The sequence below is a fragment of the Loxodonta africana genome, chromosome 15, assembly GCF_030014295.1.
Source record: "Loxodonta africana isolate mLoxAfr1 chromosome 15, mLoxAfr1.hap2, whole genome shotgun sequence".
Lineage (NCBI taxonomy): Eukaryota > Metazoa > Chordata > Mammalia > Proboscidea > Elephantidae > Loxodonta > Loxodonta africana.
Genome location: NC_087356.1, coordinates 60,969,396 through 60,982,629, shown reverse-complemented (window position 1 = coordinate 60,982,629; position 13,234 = coordinate 60,969,396). Strand labels below are relative to the sequence as shown.

General features: G+C 47.0%; 1 protein-coding gene across 1 annotated transcript in view; it reads left to right on the top strand.

Annotated features, from left to right (window-relative positions):
* PKNOX2 (PBX/knotted 1 homeobox 2) overlaps window positions 1–6,722 on the top strand; it is a 354,189-nt gene extending 347,467 nt beyond the window's left edge. The window contains exons 11-13 of the mRNA XM_023557078.2: window positions 3,010–3,086; window positions 4,001–4,179; window positions 5,213–6,722. Coding sequence (XP_023412846.2) covers window positions 3,010–3,086; window positions 4,001–4,179; window positions 5,213–5,439 — 483 coding nt within the window. The 3' untranslated portion in view covers window positions 5,440–6,722. The remainder of the gene's footprint in view (window positions 1–3,009; window positions 3,087–4,000; window positions 4,180–5,212) is intronic.
* The last annotated feature ends 6,512 nt before the right edge of the window (window positions 6,723–13,234 follow it).

Sequence of the window (13,234 nt, the reverse complement as noted above, 5' to 3'; positions counted from 1 at the left end):
TGGCACAAGTTGTGCGATATATACATTTACAACAATGACAAAAAATTTTTTAAGTAATATAGAGTAGCTACTGAGGCTACTTTTTTACTGAGGCTACTTATATACAACAAAACACCTCATGGAATTTGGTTCCTTGGTTTGAAGGTTTAGGGTCATAGTTTCATGGGACATCCTAGTTAATTGGCCTAATAACATGTTTAGTGCCTTTGTTCTATATCCTACTTCAATGCATACTGCCTGGGGTCTTAAAGGCTTGCAAAGGGCCATCCAAGGCCCAACAATTGGTCTATATTCGCCTGGAGCAACAGAAGAAGGAGAGTCAGGAATAGGAGGAGGAAATGGAATGTGTGGCTAATTGCCTCCATGAACAACTGCTTCCTTTGGCATGAGACCAGAAGAGCTGGATGGTGCCCAGCTACTATTACTGAATATTTTGATCAAAGGTGTTATAGAAGAATCCTGATCAAAAGGGAGGAAATGCAGAATAGAATTTCAAATTCTCATGGAATCCGGATTTTCCAGAGCCGTGAAGGCTGGATAAACCCCTGCTACTATATTCCTGAGAGGTTCTTTAAATCTTAAACCAAAAATATCCCCTGAAGTCTTCTTAAAAGCAAACAATAGTTTAGCTTAACTAATAAAGGATGTCTTCCCTGAGCAATATGCTCATTTAAGATCTATCTACACGAGATCAAACAGACAACAGCAACTCGAAATATTAGAAACCTTAGGGGGCAGCGAGTTTATGTTAATGGAGGAGGAACAACTCAGAAAAGGAGGGTGAGAATGGTTGCACAACTAGAAGAACATGGTCAATGTCACTGAAATGTACAGATTGAGACTTGAACTGGTGTATGTTTTTACTGTGTATATTCTCAACAACAACAACAAAAATAAATTACATATTAAAAAAAGGAGGCATAGGCCCAGTTATGCGGCTCCCCACCCCATGGGAAGGACCCTTGTGTGGTAATGGAAAACAAATTTGGCCTTTGGCCTTGATTCCTGTGAAGTAACCCTGGGAGTAATTGAGGAGCCTTTATCTGAAATCTCCAGGCCACACCTGAGGATCTGTGCTAACATGTGGGGGCTGGCCACACCAGAAAAGGCACACTTGATAGGCCAAGGTCAACTAACCTCAGGAGGCATGATTTAGCCTATCATGCATATGCAGTGAGGGTTCAATCACGACTGGCTGAAAAAGCCCTGAGCATGGAGGCTCAGAGAGCTTCCTGGTTGGCAAAGGGAGAGTGCTGGGAACTCTCTCAGACCTCATCCATGCATCTCTTCCTTATAACAGTCCTGATTTGTATCCTTTTGCTATAATGAACCTATAATCATAAATATAGTGTTTTCTGTGAGTTCCATGAGTCTTTCCAGTGAATTATCATACTCAAAGCAGTAGGGGGAGCCAGCAGGTGAAAGTGAGGGGACCCAGGGAAGTCCCCCAAGCTTGTGACTGGCATCCATTCTGAAGAGGTAGTGGGAAAGCCTCAAATCAGTGGCCAGCAGTCAGAGGTTTGCAGTGTCATGTGACTCCCTAACACATGGCTTGCTTCAGCCTGTTTGGCAGCCTGAGGGACAGTGCATTTTAAAAGCTGTGAGATCTGCCTAGTTCCAGGTGGCTAGAGCCAGAGAGAGAAAGTGCCGTGTGTATGGCTGGGGTCAGAGATGATGGAGAAGTGGGAACGTGGGGATTTAATTACTCCTCACATTCTGGCTCTTAGCCACAGAACCCTCTTCCCACTGTCATCCAAAACTTGCCCATCCTTTAATGTGACCTGTTGATCTTTCCCCACCACCCAGGCCAACACCAGTCTCTCCCTCTTCTAACCTTCTAGAGCACTTATTACCCCAACTGCAGTGTCTGTCGCTTTATTTATGCTGTCTTTCACAAAGCAGTCATTTGCACATTTATTGTGTGGAAGACATCAGGGATACAGAAATTAATAGGACGTAATTTTTAATCTCTGCTCTCAGAGCCCTGGTGGCGCAGTGGTTAAGAGGTCAGACTGCTAACCAAAAGGTCAGCAGTTCCAATCTACCAGCTGCTTCTTGGAAACCTTATGGGGCAGTTCTCCTCTGTCCTACAGGGTGGCTGTGAGTTGGAATTGACTTGACAGCAACGGGTTTAGTTTTTTTGTTTGTTTTTTTAATTTTTGCTTTCATGAGGTGCAGCCTGTGGGAGGGAGACTAACATGTAACCAACATATGGACTGAAGTATACTGGAGACCACAGTAGACACCTTCAGCACTTAATCACTCATCTCCACAAAGGCACTGACTTAGCCTTGGTCTGCCTCGCATGAAGTAATAGGAGGAAGGCTGGCGAAGATCAGAAGAACTGAGTCCCAATCTGGGTGCTACCATCTGGGTGACACTGGATTAGTCATTCAGTTTCTTCTTCTGTAAAGTGGGGATATTGTTATTCCTACCTGCCTATCTTATATAGTTTCAGGGGTATGCTTTATTAAATGAAGTTGAGTACATGAAAACATTTTACAGGTTATAAAGTACTATACAAATAGTAGTTACCATTTTAGTTATCTTCTGTCCCCTAGGAATGCCTAACATAAATCTGGGTGCATAGTAGGTATTCAATAAATATCAGGTAATTTAAATTGAATTGGTTTGTACACTCCATTTACCTTGCTTCTGATAGCCTGTGGACTTTGAGGCCATAACGAATCCTCACACTAACTATATTGCCACTGGTGAGATAGCTGTGAGGACCAAGTGAGAAAGCCGTGCAAATATCTTAGAAACCATAAATATTAAACTGTACTCAATCTTGGGAAACCACCTTGGTCCACTGCCCCCGTTGTAGAGGGCTGGTAAGGTCGGGTAGGCCTGGGTGTGGAGTCAGGGCTTGGGGCAGCCTCCCTCCAAGCCCTAAATCTATTCTCTTTAGGAACGAACTTTCCCCAGTTTTGGTTCTCACACCACTCTAGTTGCCTGTGTCCATGATGGTATGTCCACCCCTCATTAGCCCTTCACCTCTCATTTCAGCACCCCTACCCCACGGAGGATGAGAAGAGGCAGATCGCAGCCCAGACAAACCTCACCCTCCTTCAAGTAAATAACTGGTGAGTTAGCATCACCTGCCCAAAGGCTCTCAGACCCTGGGGTCACATGCTTGGCAGAGGAATGGCACAGCAGGGAGAGGAGACTAGCTTGCCCAGTCCTGCCTCAGTCCCAGCCCAGCCTCAGTCCCAGCCCAGCTACCACACCAGTCCTGCCATTTGGGCTAGAAGCAAAAAGCCAGAATCCACATAGGCACCTGTGGCTTCATCTACAGCTTCTCAGCACCCTTTGCTGGGGAATTGTGTCAGAACCTCACTGGAAGTTTCTTGCTGAATAGAAAACTCGGCCCCACCTGCACTGCAGCACTAGACAGGATTGCCTGCATCAATGGATTGGTGGGGCTGCCAACGGTCATCTTGTCCACCCTCCCCACAGTGTGGACTGAACTCAAACTAAAACATTCTTCAAAGCTGGAGTGGGAGGAAGGAGGAAAGGTTGGCCCTTTAGACCCCACAGGGATTTCGGCTGTCTGGCTGGACTGTCATAGAGAGAAGAAAGCTCAGAGAACCCAGCCTGGCTGGATGGGAGTGGACCCAAGAGCAGGCCCTTAACTGATTCCTCAACCCCCTGAAGAGAAGTCAGAAGTTGGCGCCTGTGGCTAGGGCTCTTCCCACCTCTGTTCACTCCTGGTGGATCTGGAGCAGAGTTCTGAGCCCTCCCCATGCCTCCTTCCCTCGCGACTTGGAGGTCACCAAGCTGATTTCATGAGTGCCTAGTGCCCAGGGCTCTTCTCCTTGCTGGGCTTTTATACCCTAGGTCTGAACCCCAGTCTGGTCTGTGTAATAGATTAATAGAGAGTCTGAAAACGGATTAGCCTTCTCTGCACTCATTCCCTACCTCCCCACCCTGTATGCCCTGTCCCACCATCACCACCCCATTGGTAATTAACCAGGTCTCCGCCTTTAACCCTGCGCAGGTTCATCAACGCCCGGAGACGCATCCTGCAACCCATGCTTGATGCCAGCAACCCAGACCCTGCCCCCAAAGCCAAGAAGATCAAGTCGCAGCACCGACCCACCCAAAGATTCTGGCCCAACTCCATTGCTGCGGGGGTGCTGCAGCAGCAGGGTGGGGCCCCAGGAACGAACCCCGATGGTAAGAACTGGGGCTGAGTGTACTCTAGACAGAGGTTGAGTGGGAGGCCTTCTGGCGCTCCTTCCATATAGGTTGTGCAAAGATTCAAGGGCTGAACATCTACTCAGCTGAGTCCCAGCTCGAACTCTGTCATGATAATTATCCCTACCTGATCCCCATCAAAGATGTTCATATGCCTTGGGGAAGGGGCTATTTTGTCCATACTTTAACAAGCCAAAAGCAGCGTCACAAAATGAGTGGGAGTGGGTGGTCTTCTGAGCCAATGACTGCTCAGCAGAGCCTCTCCTCACTCCCACACTTGCCCCCAAGTTCCTCATCACCTTTCGGTGTCTGAACAGCTCTTTAAGAGCCAAGGCCATCTATAAATACCAAGGCAAGCAGCTGGCTTGTGAACGGAGGCCAGGGAGAGCTTTGTTTTCCCAGCTTCTACATCACACCCTTTTCTAATTGCCGATCGCCTAGTGCACAATGAATAATTCAATGAGCCAGACGTTTTATAGCTTGTCATGTGAAGATAGCTCCGTGTGGGAAGTGGGGAGGGCGTGTTTGTGTGCTAGCATACCTCTGCACGTATGTGTGTTTCTCTAGTTGTGTACAGGTTCCTATGTGGTGGGAATGATAATGGAATTATTACACAGAATAATGGAAACGAACAGATTTGGTACTAGACCAACTTGAGAGAGAATCCCAACTCTGTTATTTCAGGGACTCAATTCCCTCTTCTTTACAATGGGGACAATAATACCTGCCTTACGGGAGATTTAGGAAGTCATAAGTGCTTAACGTATTTATATAGAAGATGCTTGGTAAATGGTAGCTAGGATTGCTGCTGCTTAGGGTGGGGCAGAGAGTGGCAGAGAGTGAATGGATGGGGGCTTCATACCAGGGAATTGTCCATGGTTGGCTTAGGAACATTTAGAAACAAGGGCTCACCACCCCTTGAGCCATTCCGTTCCAACATGGTCCAACACTGAGGCTCCTGGGCTTGACTGGGCCCCTGCTATCCTGACTTTTGCTATTTTCTCTCATGTAGGCTCCATCAACTTGGACAACCTACAGTCCCTGTCCTCTGACAATGCCACCATGGCCATGCAGCAGGCTATGATGGCTGCACACGATGACTCATTGGATGGGACGGAAGAAGAGGATGAAGATGAGATGGAAGAGGAGGAGGAGGAAGAACTGGAAGAGGAGGCAGATGAGCTGCAGACGACGAATGTCAGCGACCTGGGCTTGGAACACAGTGACTCCCTGGAGTAGTCAGGCAGCCCAGATGGCACCGATCACCGAGCAGGAGAGGAGTGTCGTCAGAAGGGCTTCAGGGTGGGGGGAGGGGGACATGGGCAGGCAGCACTGGAGGAAGTTGGGCCCTAGCCTCCCACAATCAGCAGCTTGAAGAAATGCAGAGGAGACATCCTGCTCCTTCCCAACCACCAAGCTTCAATGAGAACCCCAACCCTACTTCCCTAGAACTGCCAAGGACTTCATTTGGCAGGGCCAGTCAAGCAGTATGGAAAGACAGGAATGAGATCTGGACTCACCCAATCCCTGATGATAAAGGGCACCCACAGGCACCCCCACTGAAGGACTTGACTTGTTTACAAGCCCTGCACTGTAAGGCGGATTGGTGCTGTTTGCAGAGTAAGCCTTTGCTGGAGACAGAACTAGGAAGAAAGGGGGAGACAAAAGGACCTGGGTTCCACCCCCAGAAGATTTTCAGCTCCTTTGAGAGACATTCGAGGGCTGAAGGGAGCCTAAAAGCATAATCAATGGCTGGAGGAGGGGGATGGGCTGAAGGCATCACATCTTGGAGGTCAGAGTGGGACCTGGATTCCACAGGCTCCAGCTGATTCCTCCAAGACCCCTGTTTCTGGGTACTGACAACCATGGACATGGCAGAGAGAGATGGGAACCAACAGAACCTCCTTCTCTCTCTCCTGGAAACAGACTGCAAGCTGGTGAGCTCAGACTGTAGGAAGCTAAGAGAAGTCCCTTTATTTGGGTTGGTTCCAGGGCCCCAGGAGATGGCAGAACCTGGGTTGGTAGCCATATGAAGGCAGCCCTAGACATTCACAGAACTCACCTCATGTAACAACAGGACAATGGTGTCTTACCCAGGGTGTCCCAGCCCTCAGTTGTGCTCCTCAGCTGCCCAGCCCTCCGCTGATCTTCAGAGAGGGTGAAGCCAGGTTAGCTTGGAGTCTTTCCACCCCTGAGGTCCACCATGGCCGTCCCTCTGCTCCCAAGCTGATTCCATAAGCCTGCAGCCTCCCTTCTTTATTCTCTCCTTCAGAGAAGGCAGAAGAAACATTGGAAAGATTTATCCAGACCAATGTGAAGCCAGGGGTTGTAGAAGGTGCTACATCCCTCTTCCAATCATATCCCAAATGTGGGGGAGGGCCCAGAGCAATGCACCCAGGAGCCTGTGGTGGAGCCAACAGCCCACCCCGCCTCGCTGTTCTACGCACCACCATTGCACACTCTACTGGAGGAACTGGGGCTCCCACCAGGAGGAGGCTTTCCATCCATCTGCCCTAACACGTCTTCCCACCCCGACTTCCAGCCCCCACAGTTGGCCCTCCCTCCCTCCCCCCACCCCGTCTCTCCCATGCCTGGGGCTGTGAATGACAGGACTGATCACGTGTGTTTTCCATTGGGTTTAATTTAATGGACTTGCCGTTTCATTTGTAAATTGTGCATTGGCCACTTCCTTCAGTGGCAGGATATGAGTAGCTACCTGGCTTTACTTGAGGGAACCCTCAGGACCCTCTGGGGCTTTCCCTCCCCCACCAGGTTGGATGGAGCAAAAGGATGGTCGCTCTCCTGAGGTCTCCCTGAAATGAATGTATTTCTCCCCAAAAGAGCTGATATTTAATGTTTTAATAGGGATTTTTGAGAAACAAATAACCTTATTTATAATCTGGGTGATCCAATCATTTTTTACTCCCTTTTGATGCCATGGGTAGAGGAAAGTCTAGCTTTTTTGGCGTGAGACTTTTGCAATGTGCAGTGGGACAAAATACATTTCATTTTCTGGTTCATTTTCTTGCTTAAACACACACACACACTTTGGACAGCATCCCCCCAACACAGGCTCACCTGCGTACACGTGCCCACGTATCCTCCTCCCAGCTCCTCCACCTGCCTAATGTTATGCAACCTCTTTCTGATGTATCCACCAAACCAGTACTGAATGTGGCCGAGACGTTTTCAGTAAATCTTATTACCTACCATAAATCTGGTGCTCCATTCTCTTTTTCTGTGGCTGCTGTAGCGATCCCTGCATTTTTAGTGGGACCAGAGGAAATCTGGGGACTTCGGGGTACCCCTTGTTGAACTGACTGTACAGAAGAGGACAAGATGGAGGGCTTTCTTGGTGGTCTCAGCTTACGTGTCTGGGGAAGAAGAAAGTCAAGTTTGGCACACTTGCTTTGTGTCTAGCTCTAAGATACAGAAGACTAGATGAAGCTCTATACTGCCCTCTCCTGACAGTTGTCCCCTATAGTAGGGGATAGTCCTGAATTTGGTCTTCTCCTGCACCATGTGGCACCTCCCTCTCCATCCTAGGCTCCAAGGGTTCTCATCATCCAAGCTTGTGTCACCACTGCCCCCTTCCATCCCTCACATACCCAGCCTTTCCCTCCCCCTTCCTTCAGATGAAAGGGAAGGAGAGGAAGTCTTGATTGCCCCAGTTTAATCCTGGAGCTGTGTCCAGAGGGGAGCCTGGCCTTTGGGTCCCAGGGTTAAACACTGTTTCTCTGGGGCAAGAAGGAATTCAGGAGCAGCTGATATTCCCAAATCAGTGAAAGGGAGGCTTTCTTGTTATTTTCAGACACTGGGCATTTTCCTGAGATTTCTCAGGCTTCCATGTTCAGAAGCAAGAGGGAAGGTTCTTTGTTTCTGTTTTTCAAACAATATTTTCTTGTGTTTTCAGTAAAGATTTACATAGCGGTTTAGGTTCCCATTCAACAATTCCTACACAAGTTGTTCAGTGACATTGTTACAGTCTTCACAATGCATGAACATTCTCCTTATTTCTGTTCTGGTTATTCCATTTCCATTAATCTAGTTTCCCTGCCTCCTTACCTTCTCATCTTTGTTTTAAAGTAATTGTTGACCGTTTGAGTTCATATAGGTGGTTTTTTAAAGGAGGATCGTACTTATGGGTGATATTCATTATTTTTTTAGCCAATTTTTTATTTAGTTACAAGGTGACCTTGGGTTAGTTTCAGATCAAGATTTGAAGAATATCTTAGGGCAAGAGTCTTGGGGAGTCCTCCAGCCTCAACCAGTCCAGTAGGTCTGGTTGGGTTTTTTTGGTTTGCCTTTTTTAGGAATTTGAGGCTCTGCTCCACATTTTTCTCCTATTAGGGTTCACTTATTGTGGCCTTAACGTAGCAATGGTTGTGAGGATGGCACAGGACCAGGGTGTTTCGTTCTGTTGTACGTAGGGTTGCTATGAGCCAGAACCAACTCGATGGCACCTAACAACAACAATATTGTGGCCTTGATTAGAATAGTACATAATGGTAGCGGGGCACCATCTAGTTCTTCTGGCTTCTGTTTTGTCCTGTAGACTAGTTTCTTCTTTGAGTCTTTGGTTTCCTTCTCTCTCTTTTGCTCCAGACAAGTAGAGACCAATAGTTGTATCTTAGATGGCTGCTCACAAGCTTTTAAGGTCCCAGACACTACTCACCAAACTAGAATGGAGAACATAAGTTTATGAACTATATTATGCCAATTGACTGAGATGTCCCATGAGACTAGAGCATTCCTTGTTCACATTCACAATGGTTGGAGAGGCTGCACTGACCTGTGGAAACCCTACAACCAGGCTGGAGATGGGGGCAGGGCGGTTATAGAGTCAAAATGAGCCCCTGACCAGCCTCCGATGGAGGATCTTTGGGTCGCTGCTTCCACAGAGCCCAACCTCGCCCATCACACCTAGAGAGCTCTGCAAAGGATGACAGAGTCCCCTGCCTCTAGGCAGATGGAGGAAGTCTCAGGATTCACAAGAAGATGATACCTTATAATCTCACCTCCCACAACCAGGAAGACAGTCTTCTAAAGCAGTGTTTGCCAAAGGACGTACTGTTAAAAATATGCTAGCCCCCCTCCAAAAAAAAATTCCATAGCCAAATTAGTGTAGGACTAACTGCATATTATATTTTGCTAGTGGAATTTCACAATGCACCAGTAACCAGCTGCTGAGGAGTCAGCTCTGACTCAAGGGGACCCCCATCCATGTCAGAGGAGAGCTGCACCCCGTGGGGTCTTCAATAGTTGGTATTTTGGAAGTCGATCACCACAACTTTCCTTCGAGGCCCCTCTGGGTGGACTTGAACCTCCAACCTTTTTATTAGCAGCCGAACATGTTAACCCTTTGTACCACCCAAGGACTCCTTATAATGCACGTTAGCATATTAAAGGGTCTGAAAAGTCCTGCAGGAAAGAAACCTGTTTAACTTTGTTTAACCTGATATTTCCCAAATTTATTTGCCTTTTTTTTTTTCCCCCAAGTAATATCTTTTCAAGTTATACCAGTATTCCACTGAACACACTTTAGGGAACACTATTCTAAAGAAATTATGGAGTAGCCTTTCCCACCTCCACCTATGTTTTTCTACCAAGCTCTGTCATCTTTTCAGCCGTGCTGCCAACTAAAAAGGGGTTTCCTAAATCTCTTGAGTTGTGGGTGGTTGGATTTTGAGGAGGCACCAACTTCCCTCTGGCATGACCCACATCCTTTCCAACCCAAGGAGAGGCTGTGCCACAATCCCTGTGGAACTAGAGATACGGGACAACGGGACAGCGATGATGTGTAGGGACAGAATAGAACTCTGATATCAGGGCCCTAGGGACATTCAAACTGAGTTCTGCCTCCAGGCCCCCTTCCATCAGGGCAGGCCTGGTGGAGATCCCTGCTCGTGGGAGGGGATGGCCAAAGCTAAACTTCTTTGGCCCAAGGAGGCCCCCTGCTGCCTTTGATATGGGCGGCTGCAAATGGGGGCAATGAATCTGCCCTACTACAGCCAGCTTGGACTCATCCCTAATGAGTCATTCATTCCACATGTAATTTATTTAGCATCGACTGTCCCAGGCATTGTCTTATTTATTTATTTTTGACTTTAAAGAACAGAAGTTTATTTTATGTCCAAATCAGGGTCTTGGCTGTGTTGCTTCCTTTCTTATAGGCTGTTGTCGTTGTTGTTACGTGCCATCAAGTCAGTTCCGACTCATAGTGACCCTATAGGACAGAGTAGAACTGCCCCGTAGGGTTTCCAATGAGCTAGTGGATTCAAACTGCCAACCTTTTGGTTAGTAGCCAAGCTCTTAACCGTTGTGCCACCAGGGCTCCTTCTTATAGGTGGTCCCGTGTACTTCCTGGTTCCTTGGCTTGTAGAGGATCCTCAAATGGTGCCCATCTTCCCCCGTGTGTGCGTATCTCTGTGTCTAAGTGCTCTTTTTAGAACTCAGGAGTGATTAAGTGTAGAACCCACCCTACTTGGGTATGATCTAATTGATATAGTGAAGAAAATCCTATTTCCAAATAGGATCACATCCACAGGTATAGATAGGGGTAAGGATTCCAACACATTTTTTGGGGGACACAATTCAATCCATAACAATGCCTTTGGGATAACAAAGCTCAGGAGTTTGTTTCTGTGGTTTCTCTTACAACTTCACACCTCTTCCCTGGAAACATGCCATACCTGAGTTTAGCTCTGAGTTTACTTATGATTCCCCCACCCCCACCCCTTATATCTTACTGAAAACCCTGGTGGTGCAGTGGTTAAGAGCTCAGCTGCTAACCAAAATGTCGGCAGATCAAATCCACCAGGTGCTCCTTGGAAACCCTATGGGACAGTTCTAGTCTGTCCTATAGGGTCACTATGAGTGGGAATCAACTCAATGGCAATGAGTTTTTGTTTTGTTTTGTTTCTTGGGGGGTGTATATTTTACTAATTCCCTCGAAATTGCTTTTTACTTGGGTCTTAATATGGAGTCAGGTAACTATCTTCTCCGTGTATTAGGTGATTGATGGATGAACCAGCCCTCCTTACTGAAAGCTGTAGCTGAGTAAATGGCCCCTAAGAAGGAAATGAGTGGTGAGGATTTCTGCCTTGAAGCAGACACATCAGGTTGATTGGTGTTTTGTATTGTTGGTTGCAGAGATCCTCCATTCCTTCCAGGGCGATCCTTCCTTCACAACTCTGAGCCCCTTCCATGCAACAGGGACCCACCCCCACACACACTCCCTTCAACCCTGAGGGATCCTGAGGCAACTCTCCCCTGAGAATAGTAACCTGACTTCTTGACCTCTGGAAACTTTGGGGATCATGTAAAGGCAAGAAAAAGAGTAAATTGTCCAAGGGAAGGGCATGGGTGGGAGGCAGCACAATTGCAGACTCCCAGTCCCGTTTGACCATGGAAGAACCAGTAGGTGGAAGTTCAAGTCCAGTAACGAAGGGACTGAGCAGAGGAGGCTGTAGGCACAGTGAAGTCTCCATAGACCAAGAAGTCAGGTTATTCAACCAAGACTCGATAAGAGAAAATGTTTCTTGCCACACTGATTGCAGATTTTCATCCTTGATGTAATCATGTCCATTCACCACCCATCAGCTTGTCCTTCTGTGGTGGCTTGCATGTTGCTGTGATGCTGAAAGCTAAGCCACAGGTATTTCAAATAACAGCAAGGTCACCCATGGTGGACAAGTTTCAGCAGAGCTTCAGACTAAGATTAGAAAGAAAGGTCTGGCAATATACTTCCACATATCAACCAATGAAAACCCTATGATCACAACAGAATATTGTCTGGTATAGTGCTGGAAGATGAGACCCCTAGGTTGGGAGGCATTCAAAATATACAGTGGCCACAACCATGGACTTGAGCACACCAACAATTGTGAAGACGATGCAGGACCAGGCTATATTGTTTCCTTGGGACACCCGAATCATATCAATCCAAAGACTTTCATCCTATCTCGTGTGAATATATCCATATAAAGTATGTGCCCCCATGGCTGGGGGTGTAGGACGTCAGCGACCAGCCACGGCCAGGCACAGTTTTAGATGCTGAGGATACGACTGTGAACAACAAACACAAAGGTCTTACCTTCTAGCAGAAGGCTGAGAATGCAAATGTCCTTGTACCATCCCTGTAATGGTTACAATATGATCTCATGCTGTAGGACAGTGATCTCAAACTTATCATTCAGGGTTGCAAACAGGAGGCTCTTGGGGCAAGTGTGCTGTTCAGGCCACATTCAACTTGCAGACAAATTTTCTTTGGACCATATGTTTTTACTACCTTCTTCTTTTTTTTTTTTTTTCCTTGCCAACACTTAAAAATTAGAAGATTGCACATTAATAGCCAGATTCTTGGTTTCTCTCGAAAAATCGGGCAATCAGGCAACTTGGGATCTCTACTCCCACATGGCCACAGTTGGGCATTGTTATATAATTGTTGCCCCTAAGGCAGGGTGTGCTTTCAGGCCGTGATGACACTAGCCCCCATGTGGCCCCCCAACTCTGAGGCTTAGGGTCAGTTGTCATTTGTTATCAGGCTGTGACAGTTAGGTTGGCTGGTTGGTTGGTTACTTACACTTCCTCTCTCCCTTTTTTATTTATTTCTCTCTTTCGTCTTCCTTTTTCACCTTTCCGTCCAACACTTGAGCAGTTACTTATAAGGAGGGAAATATTTCTCTGTACCCGTCACTCCATCAAGAATGAGAAAACAATATAGCCCAATATAGCCTTTGGGGGAGGGGAGATTGGAGAGAACATATTTGTTTATGGAGGTGAAGACACCCCTCCCTTTGACACGCAAACTGTATCTGTGTTTTACATCCAGATAGTTGCTGTCTTAAGCTGGGTTCTCTAAAGAAGCAAAACCAGTAAAGCATATAAATATACATAGACATTTACATCAAGGAAATGGCTCATGCACAGTTGTAGAGGCTAGAATGTCCCAATTACATGGTTAGACTGGAGGCTTCTCCTGATTCACATTGCCACAGGGACTGGTAAACCCAAGATCGGCAAGTCAGACAGA